Genomic DNA, 27,630 nt, shown 5'->3' on the forward strand with positions numbered 1-27,630 from the left:
GTGCGACAGCCCCCCTCTCCCGTCGCCACCCTCCCCCACCCATCAACCCCACACACAACTCGGCTGTAGCCAGGCCAACACCACTGCAGTTATATTTTTGGGATTGTTCGTTTCTCGCATTGCGGAATGACTACAAATTATAATTTTGTCATGTACAAAAATATTGTTATCTTATCGCTACAAGTCGATTAAGTCAATATACCGTGGCGAAGAAGAATGGATACAACACGTCCTTACTGTTGGATCCATTCGTCCGAACTTTTGATACTACATGCATTCTAATAATACACAATTATTGTGTTTCATTTGGTACATAACTGTTTTTTATTGAACTGACATTTTACACTACCGAAAAATAAGCTACGATTCTCCGTTAATCCCGTTGTTTTGATGTATATTTTTTATTACCCCTATCGCTTAATGAATTATTGTAAAATTAACCTGAAATGCATACCTCATATGTGTGACCATTGGTATCAAAACTAGTCAACTCCACTTTAGGTGAATTTTCAGGAAACACCAAAACAAGTGCTGGATTTGACTATTTTTCATACCACAGCCGCTTTTTAAACCGGTTTCTCTTACAAAATATGCGGATATGACTGCTTTTGAAAAATAAGAACTGTTCTTTTGTTAATAATGAACACAGTTCAATACTTAGTTTATTTTTTTTTAATTTTGGATCTGACCAGTTTTGATACCAAACAACTCATGTGTGTAAATTAGATTGAAACATCGACAAAAAATGTTAACATTTAAAAATAATTTAGGTACATAATTTTTAATAATAAATAATAATAATAATTCGATGACTTGTATAGCGCCTCAAGGACGCTGTACAAATTTATAATACATTTCTACAGTGATCTATGTTATTACTAACTATTTATGGAGATAATATACAGTACAATACTTACTTGGTAGGTCACTTGAGATTATTATTTATTATGTATGGTTAAATTAACTTATTTTGGTAATGTTTACCTTCTTTGTTATTTTTTTTAATATTTAATAAACTAAAAACCAAAATTCAACACCGTTTAAACTATTCAAATACAACAACAGACAAACAACACGTTTTTTTTTTGGATTCACTCACTGCCCGACTATACATTGTAAATGCAGGGGGACTATGTCGCCAGCCGGTTGGGAATCGTTGTGAGGCGGGTTAAGATAGGAACTGTGGGGAGTGATTTATTAATACGGGTCTTGAAGAGGCCCGGATTATATGAAGAAGGAAACACAGATGCCGGTAACTCGTTCCACATTCGGCCCGTCTTACACAAGTCTAAGAAGCGGCCCGTTCTCATGAAGCGAATATCAACTGTTAACGGGTGTTCCGGTCGTGAGCAGGCTCCATTAAAATTCCTGCATGACATACTCAGCATGTCCACAATGGGTCTGTGCATTAGAGATGGCAATCGGTCTGTTAGCGAAGGATTGTCAGACTTTGCACAGAATCAAGTTGGTTTATCTAGTGTTGTGGGGCTGCAGCCCAGAGGTGGCTCCCAAATTCATTTGCTGGGCGTACTTGAGATTTGTATAGGTTTGGCAGCTGGTTACTATTGAAGAATCTGCTATACTGCCGCAGTAACCAAAAACACAGTATCTTCGTTTAGACTCTCAAGGAAGACACTGTGTTTTCATTTACCATGGCAGTATACAATACTTTTTAAAAGGAGCATGATGTCAGTGATATAAATTGTTTAACATTATTTACTTCTTCTCGTGAGAACTCTTCAGGTGGTAATTCTCATATTCACTATGTCACCAAAGTTGTTCTGAAAATTTTGCCGATGTAACGGAGTAGAAGTTAAAGTTACGTTCTACGGGTTTCCATTGAATTGCCATTATAAAATGTAACGCTCCTGCTCATAACATTAGAAATGTATTTGAATTTAAAAAAATTGCATGATTTGTCTTAACGGTAGTAAATATACAAAAATCATAACATGGTAACTAAACTAACTAACCATCACGCCATTTCTCGTAGGGGTAGGCAGAGAGGACAGGCCGCCAAACAACTCGGTCTTGGCACACACTCCTTGCCTCATTCACATTCATACATCGTCTCATACATACTCTTCTATTATTCTGACTCTTGACATGGCCGGACTCAAGTGTCTGATCCACTTGGCCATGTCCTCGTGCCATGTCTTCCTCGGACGTCCCCGACTTCTGCTACCATTCACATTTGCATCATATATTCTCTTTACACTCCTTTCTTCGCTCATTCTCTCTACATGCCCAAACCATCTATATGATAAAAGAACGGAATAAAACTAATAAACACGGAGAAAACTTACCTATATACCGGGTGTATCGGCACGTACCCGACAAACTTTAACCAGCTATTCCTTAGCATATTTGGAGTAAAAAATCTTATGTGCACTTTGCTGTCCGGTAACGTTTTTTTTAATAAAAAATTTACTATTCATATTTTCACCACATGTCACCACTGTTTTATCCTTTGACAAAGTTTGAAAACCCATCTGGCAAATATTTTATTCGAATTCCGTTGAATAATGCACGTGTGTACCTATATTGGCGCACACTTACAATCACAACGAAATGGCACGGCACCATTCGTCTCATTTTTAACTATTATTATTTAATGTGTGCGAAAGAGCGAAGACGCTTTTTGACATACTTGCTTATAACAGCTGTTGAACACGAAACGCAATGCCAATGACAGTGATGTAGTGTGGAAATTTTAATTTATTTTGTTTTTAATTTTTAAAAAAATGCTACCGGACAGCAAAGTGCCCATAACATTTTTTACTCCAAATGTGCTAAGGAATGGCTGGTTAAAGTTTGTCGGGTTAGTGCCGATACACCCTGTATATATATATATATTTTTATGTGACACCTCACAAGAGTGTCCCTGCCTGTGCAGTGTACAGACAGGGGAACTATGTCACCACCCGGTTGGGCGGCGTTGTGAGGCGGAATAAGGTAGGGGCTGTAGGAAGGGATTTGTTAATGCGGGCCTTGAAGAGGCTCGGATTATAGGAGGGAGGAAAAACAGATGCCGGTAGCTCGTTCCACATACGAGCCGACTTACACAAAAACGAGTCGTAAAAACGGCCCGTTCTCATGAAGCCAACGTCAACCGTGAACGGGTGTTCAGTTCGTGTCCGTCGAGTTTAGCGCACGTGCACCGGTGCATCAGGAATCAATGCTGCTAGCTCCTTGGAGCAGGCTCCATTGAAATACCTGTAGAACAGACACAGCATGCCTACATTGCGTCTATGCATTAGAGAAGGCAATCGGTCTGTTTACAACGGATTGTCAATCAGACGGATCGCTCTCCTTTGCACAGGTTCAAGCAGGTTTATTAAGTATTTTGGGGCACCAGTCCAAAGGTGGCTCTCAAATTCAATAGTTGGGCGGACTTGAGACTTGTACAGGGTCAGCAGCTGGTCACTGTTGAAGAATCTCCTAGCCCTGTACAAGACGCCCAACTTTTTGGAGGCCTGATTTACTCGGGCTTCTATGGATCCCCGATATATGAAATTCTGTTAATTTATTAAATATCTGGTCAAATTTTTCGTTTTCCTGTTAAAAATGGGACTGCAGGCTTATAACGAATGAATGAATTGAATGAGTTCCTAACAAAGTATTAACCAAAAGCGAATGTTTTATTAGGACAATGGAACACGTATCTATTCATAGAAATACTGATTTTGTCGCATGTGATGATATGCATTAGGAAAAGTATACGTGTTCTCCATATATTCGGAATTAGTAATATTTTATCAGGAAGTTGGCACGCTGTCCTTTTTTTAACAGGATCATTTTTCTCCGTGCATGAATTTGTCTGCGTTTCGGTTAGTTAACTATTGTTGAATCCGCGCATTAATTACTACAAATTAAATACATTCATTTCTAAGTTGGCAACTGGCAAGCGAGCTCTTTTTCAATACTCCGTTGTTTTATTGAAAGCGCATTGCGTGTTTTCTGTCGATAAATAATATCGAGAACGAAGATCGATGACAAACTTCCTCACATTAATGAGCTCGACCTGAAGCCAATAATAACAACCATTTCCGCCTGTATGCGACTAGGTATACGTACGTACTATTATTATTATTTAATTTCGGGAACTCCGGGACCATTTCGTTTTCATGTTGACCATTAACCTACATTTGTTTTCCTCTGTTTATAAAATTGTGTGTGGTTTTCATTATAATACGGGGTTTTCCAATAAGAGGTGTCATTTTGATATTCAATCGTAAAAGATCAATGGTTTCGTTGCTTGTGTGGCACGTAGCGCCGTCTTGTTGAAAGTAAACGTTGTTCAGATCAATACCATCCAATTCCGAGCATAAAAAATCATTAATCATCTCTCGATAGCGCAATCCATTCACCGTAACTGTTGCTCCAGCCTCATTTTCGAAAAAATAAGGTCCAATGACTCCGCCGGACCATAAACCGCACCAAACAGTCACACGTTGAGGATAGAGAGGCTTTTCAACAATAACTCTTGGGTTTTCCGAGCCCCAGATGCGACAATTTTGCTTGTTGAAGAAGCCAACGAGGTTGAAATGGGCCTAATCACTCAAGATGATTTGCATTTTATTCACTCAATTGAATTTTAATAATTTCAATGCGTTGTTGAAGCGTGTATCGTTCCATTTTTATCAATGGCGTAGTTTCTACTTGTTAAATGTCAAACAATGACAGCTTCAAAAGTAACATCTACCGAAATAGCGGGCTATTCAAAACAACACCTCTTATTGGAAAACCCTGTATAACTTTTTGAATATCGACTTACCTTACTTTATACTCTGAGGAGTAATCATTTTCAAAACGAACGAATTTCCAATCAAAATCGAATGGTTGCTTAACCTCTAGTGTGCGAACAGATCCACCGTGGACTTCTGTCGATTGTACCCGTCATGTGCCAGTGAATCGATCATGGATTTGCTGACCGCATCTGCTTCTATTTTATGGTATTTTGACTCTTAAAAAATGCTTCTAACATACTCGACTATATTTTATTCGCTTGGCAAGGAAATAGTGATAATAAATAATTATTTTTTAATGATAAACTAACGTTTATAAGACAAGCTTTTATGCATAGCATAAAGGATAACAAATAATTATAAGCAATAATTAGTCATCCGAAATACTAATACAAATTGAAAATATCTCCCGAATAAAAATAAATGCCGCCAACGGGAATTGAACCCGTGCCTTCTGATGTCCGATCAGGTGCTCTGTATCCACTGAGCTATGTCGGCTTATTTCCAACACGCCAAATGATTCAATATGTACTAGTACCTGAATCAACAATTACTGCTTATTGTATTTTTCACCTGTAAACAACCAACTTTATTTTTGTAGGAAAGGCTTTGTTAGTGCTAAATTTCTCACTAGATGGCGTCGAGACATATTATATCTTCATTTATTGTCAAATATTATTATTTTTAAATGATAAACTAACGTTTATAAGACAAGGTTTTCTCAATAGTCTCAAGATCCGTATAACTGAATGTCTAGAAGCAATAACTCGTTGGATGTCTTCAAACAAGCTGAAGCTCAATCCATTTAAGACTGAGTTTCTCTGGGCAGCCACAAACAAACGTCAACATTTCATAGACAATTCACCTATTACTATTTCCGGCAGCGATATCATTCCAAAAACAACAGTCAAACTTCTCGGTGTCAATTTAGATTCAGACTTTTCGTTTACAAGTCAAATAAATAGGACTGTAAGTACCGGTTTTTTTCACCTAAGACAACTCAAGTCTGTCCGAAGAAACCTTCCTACAGAAGCAACAAAACTACTTATCAACTCTTACGTCTCGATTACTGCAACTGCATTTATGCCAGCCTTCCAAAATATCAAATTGACAAACTTCAATCAGTGTTTAATGCAGCAGCACGGCTCATAACCGGGCTTTCAAAATATTCGCACATTTCAGAACACCTTCGTAACCTTCACTGGCTCAAGTGCCCTGAAAGAATCCAGTACAAACTGTACTGGATGGTGTTTAAATCCATCAATGAAATGGCCCCACCCTACATCTCTGAACTATGCGTCCCGGAAAACACTGGTCTGAGGCAGTCAACTCTTAGATCAGCAACATCATCAGCTGTAGGCAGACTGATAGAACCTAAGCGCAAGCCAAACACTAAGTTTGGTGATCGCGCTTTCGGAGTATCTGGGCCGAAGGCTTGGAATAAACTCCCTCCGGAACTAAGATCCATAACAAGTCAAACAGAATTCAGGTCTAAACTAAAAACATACCTTTTTAAGCTGTCGTACCCTTTAATGAAATATACCATTCCTAAGAGAAAGTCCAGTTATATTCAATTTTTCAATTAAGTCCTAAATCCTGTATCTAAATTTCGGCAATAAACAATTAGAAAATGTTAATTAAGTGTTAATAATATTAATGAAGTGCATATATTATATGAAGTGACCTACCAGGTAAGTATTGTACTGTATATTATCTCCATAAATAGTTAAGTAATAACATAGATCACTGTAGAAATGTATTATAAGTTTGTACAGCGCCCTTGAGGTGTTTTTGCACAAAAACGGCGCTATACAAGTCATCCAAGTATTATTATTTATAGCATAAAGGATAACAAATAATTATAAGCAATAATTAGTCATCCGAAATACTAATACAAATTGAAAATATCTCCAGAGTAAAAATAAATTACATTAGGGCCTGTGTCATCTTTGAAGATGTTGGATGGAAGCTTTTTTTAAGGAAAGGAAGGAGAGGAAGGTCTGGGAAGGAAAAAGATATGAGGGGTGGGTAGGAATCTGGGGTCAGTATGTGAAGGAGTGACGGACGTTTGAGTTCATCCCTCCCACTGCGGTGCAAAGCGATGGGATAGTCCTGCTGGAAAGCTAAAAAGTCCAATCTCTCCAAATCCGGCCCGAAACACAGTAGATGAGCAGACGCTAGACCAATTACAAACTAATTCTTTAGAACTTCATTCAAAAATATGGGAAAAATAAGTTGCAATAATTACGTCCCAATTGTCGGGAATTTAAAGACGTTGTCCCGGTAAGACTAGGATTCTGGGTTCAATTCCCAGTTAAGACCGTTATATTTTTATTGTGTTTTGTTCTGTTTCATGTTTCGTTTAGTTTATTAGTATTATCTTCTTCAATGTTATATTTAACTTGTTGCAATAATAATGTTCCCAATTCTAGTGACTTTTGAAAATAAAAGTTTCCTTTCGTTCGATTTTGACCTGCAAAACTACAATAACCATACTTAAACACAACATCTCAACTCGCATATGATGAGGTTAATCGCTACAAATAAGTGGATCGCTGCGCCTGGAGATGTGTGCAAGTTAGCAAAAAAATGCAACGCCAACTCAATCTTCTAAGCGTTTGGCAACGTTTAGTGTATAATACCTTTGTATTTATATATAAGTTTAAAAAAAATGTTACCAGATTATATGTTAAAAGGTATTAGTATTAATAGTACAGTCCATGGCTGTCCTACGAGAAGCTGCAACGGCTTTTAGATACATTTATCGGCAACACAAAACAATATTTATTATTTATGTTTTAAAATTTTCAATGAACCCGTAAGTGTTAAGGAAGCTAATTCTTATAGCTTTTCGTTCGTTATGTCTCAATATTGTGAAGTCCAAATATTAGTACGTAGGTATTAGAGTATATTATTGTAGTAGTTTTAGAAAAGTTGTAAAATTTTGTAACTAATTAAAATATGCTATAAAAAAAAGACATCAGCTCTGAGGACTGAAATTTTGAAAGACTGCCCAGAACGTGTGCTTCGAGAGCCAACGAACATTTTTTTATCATCGAAGATGATAATATGTATATCAGCAACTCAATGAAAATATAAAACAAAGACACAAAATAAAAAAGGTTGCTGTCGCAACTAGTACTCGAACCCAGAACCCGTAGTCTTATCTGGACTGGCGTCTCTTCCAATTGAGCTGTTTCCACCTCATTAAATTCTGTCATTTTTATCTTCTGGGTTCTGGGTTGTCTATTTCATATTTTCATTAAGATCTCGTTCCCAGGGACAACAAGGCTCTATCTAACATTTTGGTCAAAATCACATCATACAGATGGCCGATAGAACCTTGATGCTCCAAGGGCACGATTTGTGGATATTATCTTCGATGGAAATATATTACAATAAGGTTTATTATGTAATTAACTAATTAATTATTACTAAGCTTATATATGTAGGTATACGTTATCCCTAATAAAGTTGAATATTCATTATTTTAGCCGTGATTACCATTTAATATACATTATTACATGTATAATCATAATATAGTACATTACACGGAGAAAAATGAGTACGACTTTTTAAAATCATAATATTGTTAAAAATTTTACTGCCTGACCATTTCCTAATAAAATATTATTCATTCAGAATATATCACAACACGTGTTCACGCAGGTGGTCTTGTCCGAATAATTATTATGGATGAGATGCGAAAGTATTATTATTTTTAAGAACGCGTGTTCCTACTTCCTCATAATATATTCGCGCTTAACTTATATGTAGTTTGTTCGAAGTTTGTCAATTCATTCGTTATAGGCCTCTAGTCCCGTTGTTAACAGGAAAACGAATAATTTGACCAGATTTTTAATAAATTAACAATATTTAGGAAGTTAATTTAATATATCAGTAAGTTTTCTTCGTGTACTCACGTTGCTTTATTTTAATTGCATTGGACATGTCTAAGAACTAAAGAACTTTACCTATTTTTTAATACAACGCCTGTGAGATGATTTTTCATAAAAACGGCGCTATACAAATAATCCAATTATTATTATTAATTTCTTGTCGGTTTTAGACGTAAAGATGTGTGGGTAGCGAAAGACGCTATTTTGGTACGTGTTTTCAATCTTCCTTGGTCAATGATTATGATTAGCGTTGCATCGGATAAATACATTTGCTTTGTAAATCGAGTCTTTTGTGTGTCCCGACTACCGGTCCAGCGGTTCTGGGCGCGTGCCAAATTATTTTTAAAGCGAGACATAGACACGGGCTTATATCACAGATTACTCGGTACATCCACATGGAAATCGAGGAATAATACATTTTGTCGACGTTTATTCACTGCGTGGGAGTCGTGATTCGATTACACTCCTCTTTACGACGCGTGCTTTTCAATTTATCAATTTTCAGTGTCACCCTAGCGACAGACCATCTTTCAGAATCGAAATGTTGTTTGAAATGACTTTTGCCTGCTTGGTGACCCGACCTTTAATTGCCAGGTAACTTCCCCAATTTCCTCTTCCTCAAAATATTGCCGGGGCCTTAGTCAAATAACCAATGAGGTTATCTCCTACGATGTCAATGTTATTTACAAATGTATCATATTGATTAGAGTACAGAACAAAACTTTTTGAATTTTTGGAAAATATCGAATATTACCTGACATATAAGCCGTCGAAATCTTGATATTTGTAGCCGGTCGATAAGCGTGTGACATCGTGGTAGATGCATTAGAGTCTGCCACACGTACACTTCGGAGCGGCGCACAGTGGGCTGAAAATCGCCTTTCATAGACATAGAGACTTTAATTTTCAAGTGTATTTTTTTTGGCTAGAAATGGATTCTGCTGATCATTAATATGCTATAAAATTTTGTATGAAGCAATTGCGTGTACAAATGAAGGAGTCATCATTTTTTTGAGAAAAATTTGTATGGAACTGACATTAAAAATGAGGCTATCTCTGGAATCATAAGGTTGACCATTATATCCTTACACACAAATATACTACTATTTATTTGTATTTTTTTGACATACTTTGTATTTTATGAATGAAAATAATAAAATTACATATTTCTGGTGCGATAACAAGAATCAGAAAAATAAATCTTCCACACATTTTTAACGATATTCATAGTTTGTTAAAAAAAACTCCGTTCGGTTTCGTGTGACGTCACGAAACACGATTACACCTCGTGACTTCGCCATTTTTGAGACAGCACTGTAATCAACACTATACGCACGAAATATTCATCAGAACTTAAAACAATTTAATGTCGTAAAACTAAATACATTAGTTATCTACTTTGCAACATTACAAATTTAAAAAAGATAATATTTTGAAAAACTAGACCATTTTGAAACAATAGATATATTACTCAATTCAACAAACAATTTCGACAAGCTTCAATTCCCCCAACTCTATAATGTGCAAAAACCAATTGGGCAAGATTTTTAACTTCGCGTTAAAAAAACACACTAAAAATATAAACTGAATACTTTAGCATATAAATAAAAAAAATAACGAACACAAAATGACACATCTCCATAAACGCAAGTCTAGCTTTATTTTGGTGGTTCATCTTATGTATAAAATTACTTTAAATGATTTATATATTTTCTGTAAATTATGTAACATTTTTTTTTAATCAAAATTAATAAAAAAAATAAAAAACATTTTCATAAATATAAAAATAAATTAGCAGACAACCAACCTCATTTAGAATAACTTTCGGGTATTTGTTCAATCGGGGAATATGACTAAGTACTCATCACTAGTTGTGACTATTATTATGCACATTATTTTTAATCTCAGAATTTCTGGATACTCTTCTTATTTCGTACGGCGGGGGTCAGAGGAGAATATCCGAGGTGTCTGGGGCTTCAGGCGAAACCGGTTACTCTACTTCATCGATACATCATCAATTTAGTGTTATTTTACACCTAGCGTGTGCGAGCTTAACCATAAATACTCTGCAATTGTGTACGTATGCACGGAGAAAAATGAGTATTGCTAATTTATTATGAATCTCTTCAAATTATTGGTAATCCGATTAAAAACGGGATTGCAGGCCTTTTACGAATAAATTAACAGGTTTCCTGGTAAACTTTTAGTACATTTCGAATACATTACCAAGATGTCCGGAACACATTCGGATCTTTCAAAACGTCAAATGTTGTAGGCGGGTTTTATTGATTTTTTGATAAAGTTCCCCACTTGTAAAACAAACTGTCCTGGCGTTGAAAAAATCCTCTTATAATACCTTACCAGACTTTTGTATATTCTAGATTGATTACCAATTAATGACACCGATGTGGTCCATAGCGAGCATATTTATTTATTTATTATTTATTTATTGGAAAATTTGTATAGCGTCGCTTTTGTGAGATATCACCTCAGGGGCGCTTTACAGTTGATGCAGGTATTACAAAAAATATATATTACAAAAATAAACTGAATTTAAGTTAAGTAAAATGAAGTACAGAAACCGGTGACACGAAGATAGAAGATGGAGACTCTGCAGCAAGAATCCCAGGTGGTGAGAAAACTGGTCCAGCTGTTGCAGCGAAAGAGTCCATCGCGTCCACCAACAGTGCCAGCACGAGGTTCGTCATCCGTCCAGTTATGTGTCTGCTGCTAACAAAGCGCTGACACAATATCCTCTCACAGATACCAGACCTTGGCAGCATCGCTGTGACGTTCGACGAAGATAAAAAATGGAAACTCTGCAGCGATAATCTTTGGTGGTGAAGAAACTGGACCAGCTGCTGCAGCGAGAGTCCACCACATCCACCAACAGTGCCAGCACGAGGTTCGTCATCCATCCAGGTGTGTGTCTACTGCTAATTACGCGCTGACACCTCACATAGATAAGAGACCCTGGCAGCACTGCTGTGACGTTCGGCGAGTTCATGGACCGAATGGATGGTAAATGGTAAATATGGACCGACCATTACTGGGACCATACAGGGCCTAATTAACACGACTTAAAGTACATATATTTCTATTGTGATTATTATGAAATATTTGCATACATTGCTTATCCAGCCAAAGAGTGTTGTTTATCTGTTGTATAAACCTGAAATGATAATAATTTCTTATCGAATCACGGAATTTTTCGAAGATATTTTAAATGTTCTATTTATGTAGACTATATATTTATTTTTGAAGATGACTTAAAAATAAATACCATTTTCGAGACAACGATTTCTATAATAAGCTGATCCGAAAAGCGTACAAAATGACTACGGGTATTAGCTGTTTGTTAAAAAAAACGAAAAATTAGCCTGAGGAGTTAATAATCTATTATAAGCAATAATTATTATCCCGAAATACAAATATAAATTGAAAAAAATGATTACTTTTAATAATTTGTTACTTTTAATAGTTTGTGCTTTGCATAAAACCTTGTCTTGTAAACATACCTTTAATAAAAAGTTAATAATCTGTTAACTCACCATAGAAGACTTTATCAGATCAGATTAGGTATTAGGTTATCGGAATATACATTCTGTATAGGGTAGACCGAGGCTATTCGGATCATTTTTTATGTTTTCTTGAAAAAAATTAAAACTAATGCATTTACGAAAAAAAACTTTATTTAATATTAAGCATTTGACATTTTTATATGTTTTAATTTTAATGATCATAACATAAAGTAACTTTAAAAAAACATATGACTATTACTGTAGACCTCTCCACCGATCCGAATCACCACATATATATGTGGTGATTCGGATCAGTGGTGGGGCTACTCGGATCAAACCCGAAAAAATAGTTAAGTATGAAAGAAAAACAAAAACCAAAAATAAATTTTAGAACCCATAACTTATATGAAAGTATCATGACACTTATTACACTCTTTTTGGCTTACACACCGCACAAATAAAAACTTTATTAAACACTTTCTTGTCGTAACATTTTTTGTGGCAAAATTCTACGCAAGAAGAACATTGAATCCAATCTTCCTTTGGAGGATGTTTGTACATCCTCTTCATTGCAATAAATGCATAACCACTTTCTTAAAGCCCCAGCCGATGAAGAAGCTGTTATGGAAGATTTTTTAACTTTACGTCCCGGGGTACATTTTCCTTTGAACTGTAATTTTGGGCGGTTTTTGGTGGTATTTCAATCGTTAATTCATTCTTCTTACGTTTACCCTTAAACAGGACAAATGGAGGTATGAATGATCCAACTGCATTCATATAAGCCAAAACAGTTATATTTTGACCTCGCTCGACAATTGTCATTGATACCACTTCACGACTTCTCTTTTCAGCAATTATATGTAATGGACGATTATTTAGGGGCATGCCGGTTTCGTCCATATTATAAATGCATTCTGGCCTTCCTTGGAATTTGACAGTCTCTTATTACCTTTTCCAGTGTGTCATAAAGATTTGAAATTTTGTCTGGATCCATTCCGTTAATCCTTGCTCGAGATAGTCCTTCTGGTTTTCTTATGAAGATGTATGAATGACGTGTAAGAAAACGATGAAACCAATCTTGACCTGCCATTCCAACATCTGAATTAAATCTTCGTTGAACTTGATTACCAAGACGATTACAATAATCAAAAGCCTATTTCCTGACCATTTTCGGAGTAATGCCGAATCCACGTTTAGATAAATAAACTAACCTTTCCGCAAACTGTTTTTCAGATTCAATATCTATTGCAGGTCTTGCTCCTGGATTAGAGATGATCCCGGTGATTGAAGTTGTATGTCTTGTAATGTCGTGTATGGGATTCCGTAGCTCACAGCAGCACTGCGTAATCCCATTTCGGCTTCACCCATTGCAATTTTCGACCATAATTGATTAGTTGTCTTTTTCACATAATTGCGCACCATCTGTTTCAAATAAAAATATAAAACAATTAACGCATCGAATTTTAATAGCACTAAAATATGATCCAAATAGCCCCCCTACCGTCGGTCCGTTTAACCTCACATTTATCAATATGATATTTACTCAAAATAAAATACAAAAACATACAAAATGCAATTTATTGCGCTTTAATTCTGTTTACTGTGCATTTGATTGATAAATATATAACATATGAACATGACTAAATAGCTTACCTTTTCAGAAAAAAACACTAAGAACGCAGAGAACAATATTACATCAGGCATTTATTTGAGACGTAACTTGTACGATCTTCACACATATCGATTTTTAGCAGTCAACCCACGCAATCTGTAATATCGGTTATTTTAATATTATGGCATCCGGTAGATGGGGAAGCTATGTCTAAATTCTTTCATTGTCATTTGGTTACAATAGCCGAGATATATCCATATTGCTTAGCTTGATCCGAATAACTCAACTGATCCGAATAGCCTCGGTCTACCCTAGTGTACATATGTATATTCCATGCCATAAATTTTTAAACGCCTTATCCTCGTGTGGTTACTTCAGATATCGTATTATTTTTATCAGCTTAGTAATTCGGTGAGTGCTCCATTATACCTGATTTAATCATTTGGCGAGACGCGACTCGTAAACTATGGATTATCCGCGAATGATTTAATCCTCTCACCATGTATTCTTAGTTAGGTACTATAAAAAAATCTGTAGTGAATTAATCTTCCGTTCATTATAATGTAATAATATGAATGTTATTCTAATATTATTTACGTCACATTTATGTGCGAAAATGTGTTTATTGTTCCAGTAGGAAACCGTTGATTATAATTAAACAAACTAATTTCGGTTGTTTGTGAGTGGAAAAATATTTCCGCGTAATGAACTCATATTTACTTTGAAATTTTCAAAATTGGAACTGATGATTGTGTGAATTCAGACAAGAGATAAAGTACGTACCCGTATCTATCTATAATCAGAAAAAAGGTTTTAATTAATAATTGTATATTGGAAATGTGTATTTATTTTGTTTAAATTTTTAACAGATGATTGTTAAAGTTTACTAACGGTGTTCGTTCGAAAGGTAAATTTTAACAACAAAAAATTATTACGAATACAATTAATGTAATATTTTGTATTGATGTGGCTGAAGTCGTGAACTCCATCAAAACCTTGTTCCTGTCTGGACTTGACATTATCTCTGTTATTGTTTGTGCCCTTTTTTGCCATAGCATCTTTTATTGTAACATTTCTCCTTGTAATAACTTCGTCTAATATGTAATGTGTTAATTGGTCCGAAAGAAAAAGAAGAAAAAAATCTGACTTCTCTCTAATTTGTGAGCAAAAAAAATACCACGAGGACAATTGAATTTCTGAATTCTCTCTAATTTGTCAGCCATTTAATATATATTACGAAGACAATTGACAGTATTTGATTTTGAAAGGCAGTATGGATTCTCGTATAAGAACGACATTATATGTTTCCAATGTTACTTAAAGTTCATTAATCTCGTCGATCCATATTACATAAAGTAACCGGATAAGACAGCATTGTGCGTAGTCAAAAGTACAACTTTGTATGTATAAAAAGCAAAAAAAAAAAACATTTATAATATGTCAATTTAATGTAATTTGCGTATTGTGTTTTGTGTATACCTCCCATTTTCGTAAAAGCTCGTCTGTGTTCTCATAACGGTGGATAACGCTCAATTGGATTGAAAAAGTAAGGATCGTCCCAGTAAAACATCGGATGAATCAAATATGTAATTGAGTCGAACTTAGTTACAAATAATATGGATAATAAATCAAGGAGTATATAGTACATACGACAAAATTGAGTTGTATAGCATTCCATCCTCCGAGAGAAAATGGCTCAATGGTTAGTAAGATTAACACCTACTTCACACTGCATTGTATTGTTTGAACGCGGGTCTTTTACATAAGAATAACGGTGAAGAGTTATTCTAAGAACATAATCGCCGGATCATAATAATTAGGCTTATAACTGTTTGTTTATAGTTTCACTTTAAAACTCCCTAGCAAAGCGGTATTTGAGGTAGAAAGAGAAAAAGAGGAGAAAGTGGGAGGGTTGTTTTTCAGTTGCATTATTTATAAATTTACGCGACGGTGGCTCCTCAAAGGTCCGCGCATAATGAGAAAAGCTCCGAGGGGGGTAGATCCACCCACCCCATCCCACACATGCGGGTCGATACAGCCACCGCCACTGCCGAATGACTGACTTCTTGCACGTCCTGGATACTGAGCTCTGGGTACTGAGCACACCCGCATTGACATTGAGACGGGAAAGGTGATCTCGAACCCAGTTAATCTATATATTTATACAATCACCGTCACCAATAGGTCAGTTTATGTTTATGTGACACCGTAAAAGAGTATGACTTTCCGCAGCTAGGGGGAGGATGGCACTCCCATTGGGGGATGCTGTGAGCCGGATGGAAAAGGGGGTGTGAGGATGTTTTCAAAGTACGTGGCTTTTATATAAATATTGTTGTAAAATTACTTTATCTCTAGTTTCTTATTGTAAAAACTATCTTAGCTAAGGTGTGATTCCCCCAAAAAGAAAACAGGTGTCCGAATTTCATTTATTAAAAAACGCCGTTAGGTGTTAACACATGCAAATCTGCCAATTATATGTTTTTATGTATACATTATATGATGTACCCTTAGGTTGATTTTTCACAAAGTCGGGGCTAGTATATTAGTTATAAAGCCTCGATCACAGCTGGAGTAAAAAGATCAGACGCCCAACTTTTTTGCATTAGGAATCGGCGTTAGCCATCCATACGAGCCCTAAGCGCTTTTTGCAACAAGTGCGAATGATTTGGGTACGGCTACAAGACGCTTTAGTTTTTATCAGAGCAGATTAGGTAAAAAGCGAGTACCAGGTGATTCCACAATATTTTTTATTCACTTAAAAAAATAAATTATAAATATTAGTAAATAATATAATCGTTAATGGCATACTCGGTCTGTGATGATGAGAATAAAACGCATCCATCGCACTAAAAATTCTCTTTCTGAACGAATCTACGCTTTTTCGTGTTTGAGAGGTATTTTTTTATGTTACCCCTCACAAGAGCGCCTTTGACTGTACAATGTAAAGGCAGGAGAACTATATCACAACCCGGTTTGGAAGCGATGTGAGACGGGTTAAGGTAGGAACTGTAGGGAGGGATATATTAATGCGGGTCTTGAAGAGGCCCGGATTATTGAAGGATGAAAAACAGATGCCGGCAACTCGTTCCACATACGAGCCGTCTTACACAAAAACGAGTCGAAGAAGCGGCCCGTTCTCATGAAGCCAACATCAACTGTGAACCGGTGTTCCGCTCGTGTACTTACGTCAAGTTTCACGCGCGTGAACCGGGGATCAATGCTGCTAGCTCCTTAGAGCTAGTTCAAATACCTGTAGAACAGACTCAGCATGCCCACATTGGTTCTGGCTTTCGAGATGGCAATCGGTATGTTGCTCCTTTTCACAGAATCAAGTAGGTTTATCAGTTATTGTGGGGCTCCAGCCTAGATGTGGCTCGCAAATTCAATTGTTGGGCGTATTTGAGATTTGTTATAGGGTTAGCAGCTGGTTCTATTGAAGAATCTGCTAGCCCAGTTTCTTGGAAACCAATTTACTCGGGCTTCTATAGAGCCCCGATACTTCAGCCGGTCTGATATACTTACTACAAGCATTTTAAGTCTAAGAGTCTATCGGGGAGGGTGCTTCCATCAAATTTCACCAGACAGTCATCGATCTCCGTCTTTACCGAAATCACACACGCTTGGGTTTTTGAGACGTCGAAATTGACCAGGTTGGCTTTACCCCAGGCACGAACCTCCGCGAGGTGGTGGTCCTGAGCTGTACGGATATCAAGACTCCAAGGAGACTTGTCAAAAAGATAACCCTCGTGAACGGTGCTTGGGTAGCAATGAATACGTGCACATTCAACGAGATCGTTGATGTAAAACAAGAACAGCGTCAGCGACAGCACAGATCCTTCTGGCACCCCGGCATTTATTTGGTGCGGAGAGGAAGAAGAGCCGTCAACTACGGTTTGAAATGTTCTTCCTTTGAGAAAGTCAACAATCCAACTATGAAGGGTTGAACACATCCCATACGATGGTAACTATCCGACAAGCGCCCCGTACCAGTCCCTCCAGAGTTTCTCCAAAACGTTTCAAGTACCGCACCGCCCCCAAATATGCGTTACATATCGCCAGATCGCCACACGAATCGGTTTCGACGAAATCCATATTGCCGATCTCTTAGGATGTTGATGTTCTCGAGGTATGTGAGCAACTTGTTATTAACCACCCTTTTCAATACCTTTGAGGGTATGGAAGTGATGGATATGGTGCGGTAATTGAAAGGATCAGAGCGGTCCTCCTTAGGAGTAATTTTTTTATAAATTAATTATTGATCTGAATAACAACAACTCTAGATGAAAATATGAAATAGAATAAGACGGAAAAGGCACGACTGCGACTCGGATTGGACAGGACTAAAGATTTTGGGTTCATGTCCCAGTTGCGACCGTGCCTTTTTTATTTTCTGTGTCTATATTTTCATTGAAAGCTCTACATATTAATTTCCGCAATTAAATATTACAATAAAGGTGTACAAGCTTCAATAAGTATCCTAAGACCCGCATTAATAAATCCCTTCTTAAACCCCTACCTCAACCCGCCTCACAACCATGCCCAACCGGTGGTGGTATAGTTCCCCTGTCTTTACATTGTACAAATGGGGCGCTCTTCTCTATTGTCATATAAAATAAATTATTTCTTATCACCTCTGAACGAAATTTCATGGCATTTTGAGCTCTTTTTATTCGGAATTGTCCCTTTGATTGTATGATGTAGTTTTTAATTGCGTGAGTAGACAGATACGTACAGGCAAATTAATGTAAAGAGAATCTTGGTTGTGTGGTGGTGTACTGTATCGTAGGACTACTGTGGGGTAAGAGGGGACCGCGGTCGCGTGTTCCTAACTTGGAACCAGTTTGAATACTATCGGTAATACATTCAAACGTGCGCTCTTTAAAATGATTATAAAATATAATAGCTCATGCTTACCTTTCTTCTTTCAGTATTATATATAGCAGAAACTTCTCGAAAGTCATCTCATGTTTTATGCCTTCTCATGATTTTAAATGGATTTTGTTAAGAAACGTTATTTCTGTTTTACAAAAACCCCGTTGATCCAAATTGAAAACCGTTGCTTTTCTGTAAAACATATTTGGTATTCAATAGGAGCTGTTTTCCGAATATATCTCCCAAGTTCGACTGGAAATTCCAGAATAGTTTCTCGAAGAACTATAAAATAAAACCTTTTATTATTTGGAGAGCTCATACCCACGCCACGGCATTGATGTTTTTCTACGAGGTTTCGTCGGTCTGACGTCACCAGTACTTGCAGCATCGATCCAAGAACAAGCTAACTGTAACTTGCAAAACTTTACTTCAGAATATATTTCTTCCAAAATAATTGTAACTAAAGAATCACTGTATTCTTTTTTTTTACAAACACTCGTAACTAAATTATTTTGCCAAACGATTTCCCAATAGAAAAAGCTTCGAATGTTGTCAGGACATGATTACCAGTAGATAACTACCATTTATATTCAGGTAAATGCTTAACTAATTGAGTTAATCCGTTTATCTTGCATCTGGTACTCTTCCAAATTAACTGTATTTATTTTATCTTTCCATGGAAAACAATCGCTTTGTGGTTTGACATTATGTAAATGAAATTGAACCTTCGCCTTTGAATAAAGTAATGTACATTGATATAATATATTATCGTGACCGGATAAATCATCAAAATGATAATTCATCACATCTTTAAAAAGTTATATAAAGTCATGGAAAGTGATGAAACAAAAACTTTATTAACTGGGTTAAGTAGGTTAGGATAGGTTTAAAAAAAAATTCATCCTTTTTAATGACTTTATATCACTTTTTACAGGTGTGTTGAATAGTCACTGTGTTGAGTTATCATGGAACCTATATTATGTGTCCCCCACCGGCAATATATATTATCGACCGGTGAACCAAATTTATATTTTACAAAATCATCTTTGCTTGCATAATTTATTAAAATATTATCTACTTTGCAGTTGAGTGATTTAAAGCACCAATTTCCCACCCAGGTGACACGGGTTCATTCATCTGCTTGCTAAGTAGGTAGTACTCCATCATCCACAAACATCGTTTTTAAATTATAAAGATAGGAGTGGCAAGAATTTAAAACAATCGATTTATTCGTAAACTGGGAATTTGTCTTTTAAAATTTCCTTTAGTAACTTGTACCTTTTTAATTTATTTCTGTGTGTTTTCGGCTTTAAAATTGTAGTTTTTTGAAACGATGAATTGATAACGCATATCTGGAGCGTTTTGTTCCTTAGAACAGGCACTAATGTCGACCTGACATTTGACAAGACATATAATAGTAGAAATTGTGAACATATATTTTTTAAAACTCATTACGCACTATATTGAAAATTTGGTTCCTTGGATTAAAAAATTATAAATGTTAATATTACTACTTTTGTACATTGCCATTCCATCAGCAGGTCTGCCATGGAACTAAAAAAAACTTGAGACATTGCTTAAATCATGCATTCCATCAAAATGTTCTTCAGACATTATCTTCCTGGTGTATGTTTTTTGTGCAATTTGTCATTGTTATAGTCAGGTAGTTTGAAGGTAACATTCTCTTGTCTTGTTATAGTCAGGTAGTTTGAAGGTAACATTCTCTTGTCATTGTTATAGTCAGGTAGTTTGAAGGTAACATTCTCTTGTCTTGTTATAGTCAGGTAGTTTGAAGGTAACATTCTCTTGTCTTGTTATAGTCAGGTAGTTTGAAGGTAACATTCTCTTGTCTTGTTATAGTCAGGTAGTTTGAAGGTAACATTCTCTTGTCTTGTTATAGTCAGGTAGTTTGAAGGTAACATTCTCTTGTCTTGTTATAGTCGGGTAGTTTGAAGGTAACATTCTCTTGTCATTGTTATAGTCAGGTAGTTTGAAGGTAACATTCTCTTGTTATAGTCAGGTAGTTTGAAGGTAACATTCTCTTGTCTTGTTATAGTCAGGTAGTTTGAAGGTAACATTCTCTTGTCATTGTTATTGTTTCTCTGTTCGTGTTATATGTTTTGTTTTTATTGGATAATAGTCTGAAAACAATAAAATAAATTAAATAAGAGATGAACGATTTCCATGAGGTCATTAAACTAGATGGATTGGCGTATCTTTGATAATCATGCTAACTTTCAGTGAACTACCTTCGACTTGACGTGAAATAAAATGTACTGGCGACATTGGGAATATCGCCTATAGAATAATATGTTCCAAATAGAATTGACCTACTTCAAAAATTGATTTGGATTCGGACTTGGTGGATAACGAACTAGTTTAAGTGATCGTGTTACATAACTAATAACTATCCTTGGTATTATTTCGGGGAACAATGTTCTCAGTTCACGAAATTATTAATTATTATGTTTTTTTTTTCTCAGTAGTGATAATTAATTGAAGGTTTCAAATTAAATAGGTTTACTTGTTAATTATTTATTCAAACGTATTTTGATTATTAATCTATTTTTGATCCTGTTTTGATTATTAACCCTTAAAAATGCCTCAGCTATCTAGCACTAATAAAGTAATTCAATGTATGTGGATATACTCTTTGAAATAATATAAATTTCATATAATATTTCGTACAAAAATACTTACGGGAAATATTTATCCCCTTGCCCAAACATCTGAAAAACCGTTCGTGCACCAGTGACAAGAATTTTTCCCGCCGACAAACCGTTCGTGCGATGCTGGCATTGGAATTTCACCCTAGCTGGAATTTTTTGATATGCGATTTACACCTGTATGCCATGAGAAAGTGCATTAAAATTGTCAACATAATCGCTTGCGAATGAAATACTTCTAGAGTTCGTTTTTGATTTCACTTTTTATTTCCATCTGGTATTCCAAAAGGTAAAGGTCATAAAAAATTCATTAGTCCCACACCAAAACTAAACCTATCAATAATTTAATAATGAACAAAAACTACAAATTGAATTATTCCGAAGGCAGAACTAAAAATTTAAAAAAATTTGCAAACATTAAAGTTACGACTTTTTGGAAGAATTTTAAGGAGTTCACTATAATCGAGGTAGAAAAATCACTCAACATAAACGCATTTGACAGTCGTAACATGGTACATTAACAACGTGCGTTAAAAATCACCACTGAGTGCGGTTTGCCATACAATACTCTAATGTCCAGAATCAGTTGTTTGTAAGTATATACCACGATGTCCGACTAAGGTTGATATATTTATTCGAATGGTATAATTGATCAATAATTCATCCAGGTGATTTTATTTTTATTTGGGCATTGATTAGCCAAATTAAATGAGAAACGAATCATTGGCGTCAATTTCTAATGGTACTCTCATAGACATATATGTCTGTGGGTACTCTTATATCTTACTTATCTCAACGGTTAACACACAAATACTGGCGTTGTGTTCAATACAAGTCGTGCGTGGTGGGCCGAATCTAGAAGACCCTTCGACCTCTCCATTCAGACTCTTGTAACCGAGTGGTCAAAGAGTCTGGTTCCACCCAGGCGTCACGGGTTCAATTCTATGCCAGCCACTTCATCCATCTCTTCACAAGCAAATATTTTACGCCTATAAACATGGTATCAGGAGGAAATGAAATTTTGTCAGGTTGTTCGGTGCCTGGGAATGTTTGCCTTTCTTTTAAAATAATAATATTGTATCATTTGTATTTCTTCTGCATTAACCATGTCACAATTTCTAGACATTTTATTTTCTAACTCACAGTTGTTACTTAATTTTTATATATAATTTTTTTTTTAAATCAGGATCGGCGAACACGAACTATGTTTGGAATAACATTTTTTTGAGTTTACCAATCATTTGTTGGAAACAGGCGGTAGCTTTAATAAAGAAAATAATAAGTATTTTAAATTGTCCGCCACTTACAAAAAAACTTACGAAATTACAAAAAAAAGAAAATCTGATTTGATTATAATTTAAATCACTTTTATGAAATAAAATAACTTTACACATATATTTTGAAACATTATTTGATAACGGGGCCTCAGTGGGTGCTGAGGCCCCATTTTCAATTTAATAATATTCAACGAAAAGATAATATGAATTAATAAAATAAAACTGAGATGAAATTAAATTAAGTACAATGAAAAAGGCGGTAATAAAAAAAAACAGCAATTATTGCTTTGTTAATTGTGTTTCCTTATTTGTCTCCTCCCGCTCTCCCCCTTCAACTCTCCACCCCCTAGCAATATCTAATAATTTGTATACTTTTATGTTAGTTTTAAGAACGCTTGTTAATGATACGGATGTATCGAAACTGGTAGCGAAATAATTATTAATAAATAATGTATAAAATGTGCATTAAAATAAAAATAAATTATGAAGTATAATATTACTAATTGTAATTGTTTGCAGTGGCCCAATCAGAAGACTCCCCCGTGGCCATGAAGCTGAAAAAGATGTGGCTTAAAACACCCGTCGGAGAGGAACAAGCAGCACAAGCCGTCCTCGACCCCGCTATAGGTGAGTCCACACCCCCTCTCTGTCACCTAGCACCCGGCACCCCCCGCGCTCGGTATTGCTAGAGAAGTAAGCTAAGTCGGAGACGCGTGCCTAGGCTTAGCAATTGCAGCATTACGAATAAAATTGTTGTTCTTTGTTATAGTAAGTACACCAATGGTGTTAGTTGTTAGGTTGGCAACAGGAACATGTTCAGATTTATGTTGAATTTTTATGTAAATGTCGCCACACGGGAACTCCTTGTATTGAGTGGGATTGTGGCATCTCCAATTGTATGTTTGCGAAAATTGAGGTATGTTGTTACGCTGAACGGAGTGGAAGGAAAATGAGATGAAAAAGAGACAGTTAGGTAATTACCTATAACCCGTCAGTCACCTCAGATGAAACAGAAGTCTGGGATTTTTAAATACATCTATTTTAATTCCCCATTCGTTTTCTTGGATGAGTAAATAAATAAATTAATGATTGTAGTAGAATCTTGGAAGTGGAAGTTAACCCACTTCCCGACACCCGATCGAGCTAAAACTAGGCAGATAAACTCGTTGTCGATGACAATGCATTCTATCAACTTTATGTGACACTCAAGCATTTCTCTGAAATTGGATGACATAAAAAATTACAGCAGTTAGTATACTAAATAAATCTCGGTAACATACAATCTAGAGTTTGCTTTAGTTGTTTATCCAGTCCTTTGGGAGGAACGTTCAATCCTTAGTCCAACCAAAAATAAATAAATTAAAAGGCGTTTTAAAAGTTCACACGGTTATGAGTCCCTGGGGAGAAATTTTCAATCCTCAAAGTCAAACCAAAAAAGTATATATCTTTAAATACAACTATTTAAAAATATACCGTAGTAAAAAAAAACAGTTTTTTCGCTGGTTGATTTTCCTAATACATATATCACAATATTTTTATTCGTTTCGTCTTTTGATGCTCTCAAAGTTTATCGATGTCGTAGAGTAATGGTCTGATCAATGTGAATAAATCTTAAGGCGATGCACTACGTCGTGTAATATTTTTAATTGAGCCGCTATCAATAACAACCCTTACGTAGATGGCGATAAGGTTTAAATTCCCGCTTAACACCATCCGCCTGTTTTGATTTATGCAAGAAAAAAACGTGGCCAAAAAGTGCCTTTTATTTTATTTTATGGATGTTCAGGCATAAATATTTAATTTTTTTTCGATTTTTTTATAAATAACTTAATTTTCCACATTATACAATAAAATCATAATCGAAAATGGGTTCGTAAGTAGGAGATTTTGAATTTTAAAGCAGTTTTCATAGGCCTTTACATTATTTTTTTCTGGGCTTATAAAAAGATTTATCTAAAAAATGCTCGATTATTTCAAAGGCCAGGATGTATTCTACTGGCAGTATTTAATTAAAGCATCTGAAACATATCTAGGCGACCAAATTTTTAAACCAAAAACACACGATTTTACATTACTACGTATGGCATCGCCTTAACTGGTGATTTTTAGTATATCGGCAGTGAAATGGTTATAGTATCATAAATGTAACGTATCGGCTATTACTTAATATCACATCATTCCGGTTTGTAATCGAGTAGATAAATGCGTCGGGTTCAATCCTCTGCTAGCTAAGTTTCCATCATTGCACAAGCAGCTATTTCCACTTATGATGATTGGCGTCAACTTAAACAATGTCGGGTTATTCGTAACGTTAAACTTCAATTAATATTTTAATTTATTTTAAAATTAAATTGTACACGTTTTTTGCGATATATTATTGTGTGTAGTTTTTTTTCTATTCGGCATCGCACAAAAATTAAGTCTGAATCTGTCAGAGGCCGAATATCATAAAAATGACCGAATCTCACAATTATCAGTCGCATCTTCAAATGTTGCATTTACAATCTGCTTATCGCACGGAGAAAACTTACTGATATAAAAATCTGGCCAAATTATACGTTTTCCTGTTAAAAACGGGACTGCAGGCCTTTGACTAATGACAATAATTGACAGAGTTCCTGACACAGTATCAGTTGAAAACTAATGTTTTATGAGGACGGCGGAACACGTGTTCATACTAATACTGATATTGTCTCATTCCGTCATGATATTTATTAGAAAAAGAAAACGTGTTCTCGATATATTCTAAAAGTATAGTAATATTTTACTGAGAAATTGGCGTGCTATCACTTTTTTAACGGGATCATTTTTCTCCGTGCGCCAAGTATTAATCCATCAGGATTGTATTTAGTTTAGTTCCAATAATTGAATGTTTAATAATATTTAGGCACTCGGGTCACGCTCACACGTGTCTAGTCTATAAGTCTGTGCTGTGGGTGGGAGAGGTGTAGTTCTGTCCGGGAGGTCTCCCGCCGAATCATTTCCTCCTCGGAGTGACCGAGAGAATGCTACAAACATAATGAACTTGCTACAATCATTGCGCCACATATTATATATATATTACTAGCTGACGTGTGCCTGGCGTTGCCGGGGGTTATCCTTATGAGGGTGACCGGATAAATCATCAAAATGATAATTCATCACATTTAAAAAAAGTTATATAAAGTCATGGAAAGTGATAATACAAAACTTTTTTAGCTGGGTTAAAGGGTTCGGTTAGGTTAAAAAAAAAATTATTCATCGTTGTTAATGACTTTATATCACTTTTTAAATGTGTGTTGAATAATCACTGTGTTGAGTTATCATGGAACCCCTTATGAGATAGACATACACCATCGCGGACCATCTGTAGGCCTTTTTAAGATATACAATTCAGTTGTACATTATTTTGACGTACCTCATAAGGTTTAGCCAGCGTTAGCAATGTAAGCGCCCTAAAATATATTTTTTACGACTTGATTACAAAACATCGACATTTCTCTATTTTCTATAAAGATAATATGCATGTATTATATTTATATATAAACCTTTCAGAAGAAATTTTCTAAATGATAGTTAAAACCTTATCAAAATCCTTTGCTAAGTTAGAATTAAGCGCACAAACAGACAGACGCATATAGACATAGCAGTATTGTTTTATACTATTTAGAGATGAGAAATGTTTCTAAATTGTTGTATTTGCGTCAGTTACCGTATATCTAAATCAGAAATCTTTGTGTTGTCTGAAGCTGCTAAAATTCTCGAGTGCTCTGGCATCTTGAAGTTTGCACTGTTTTTTCAGCGCGCAACTTTGTTTTAATCCATACTACGCTGAGATATAATTTGAGAGTTTTACGGCCAAAAGTTGTGTTAGGTTAGGTTTGTTACTAATGACAGTATAATAAAAAAAGATCGATCAGCTGCTTAAACAATTTAAATATTTTTTGCAGCTTGAAACGTTTTAGCGTTCATTGGCCTCGCTGGTATAGATTGTGGATACGAAAAATTGATGGATTTCAAAAATAGTTCGTTCATTCGTCTGTTCCTTTGGCCGCCTAAGTTAACCAATCCGTTTTCCCTAAAACAAAGCTGGGATCATAATCAAGTGGATGTGCTCCCTTTTTAAGACAATTCTCTTTTAAAAAAATTATTCGGAGAATTTCATTTCGTTGAGGAGATAAATCCTCCAATATCCATAACTGGCACTATTTTGGAACAGGATCTTAGTCATCACAATTTGTTGAAGCCTTCGTTGAAAGGTTACCGTATCTCGTCCCTATTTGATCCACTCACACTGACATCATTGGGACATCGATAAACCGTCATCGCGTATGTTGATTACATTTTTTTATGTAATACCGCGCAAGGGTTCCAAATGCCCTGAGCCAGTGGAACTATAGCAACCCCATTCATTTTTGCTCTGTGGATGTTCTTTTTTAAGGAAAGGAAGGAGAGGAAGTTCTGAGAAGGTAAAAGGTATGAGGGTTGGGTAGAAATCTAGAGAATCAGTGTGTCCAGGAGTGACGGACAAATGAATATATCCCTCCCAATGCGGCGTAAAGCGTTGGGTCTCCCCTAACCAGCCTCCTTCGATCTGGCACGCATCTGGTGGCTCCTGGCATCCTGAACACACCCGATGAACCCGGGAACCCCTGCTAAATCACCAAACGTAGCGAACCACTTGGGGTGACTTATGGCAGAGGTGTTGGTTATCCAATAAATAGTTCCAGGACTGACTTTAAAATAAGGTTTGGAAGAAGAATTGTTGAATGTTAGAGAATGAGGAGAAGTATGTACCCAATTGTTCAGAACTGGTATCTAAACATATTAGAAGCCAGAGGCGGTCCCTGCCTTAGTGCATTTGTGCACTGCACTGCCAAACATCGATATACGTTAGAAATGTAAATTCGTAGATTCACTCACCAAGAATTCATGCCAGATCATTATAATCTTCTTACCAATCAAAGTTTGTACTAGACTCCCGCGCATGCGAAAAACAGTGTAATATATCAACCCGTGCATTTTCGGCTTTGCCCGAGACATGCCATGTACCTTC

General features: G+C 35.9%; 1 protein-coding gene across 5 annotated transcripts in view; it reads left to right on the forward strand.

Annotated features, from left to right (window-relative positions):
* Positions 1 to 27,630, forward strand: part of MTA1-like (metastasis associated 1-like) — a 172,255-nt gene that overhangs the window by 87,524 nt on the left and 57,101 nt on the right. For all 5 annotated transcript variants that reach the window (XM_089640921.1, XM_089640923.1, XM_089640924.1 and 2 more), the window contains exon 3: positions 23,115 to 23,222. In XM_089640921.1, the coding sequence (XP_089497047.1) occupies positions 23,115 to 23,222 (108 nt within the window). The remainder of the gene's footprint in view (positions 1 to 23,114; positions 23,223 to 27,630) is intronic.

Source organism: Hesperophylax consimilis, chromosome 16 (assembly GCF_061612785.1).
Source record: "Hesperophylax consimilis isolate HC1 chromosome 16, BYU_Hcon_1.0, whole genome shotgun sequence".
Taxonomy (NCBI): Eukaryota; Metazoa; Arthropoda; class Insecta; order Trichoptera; family Limnephilidae; genus Hesperophylax; species Hesperophylax consimilis.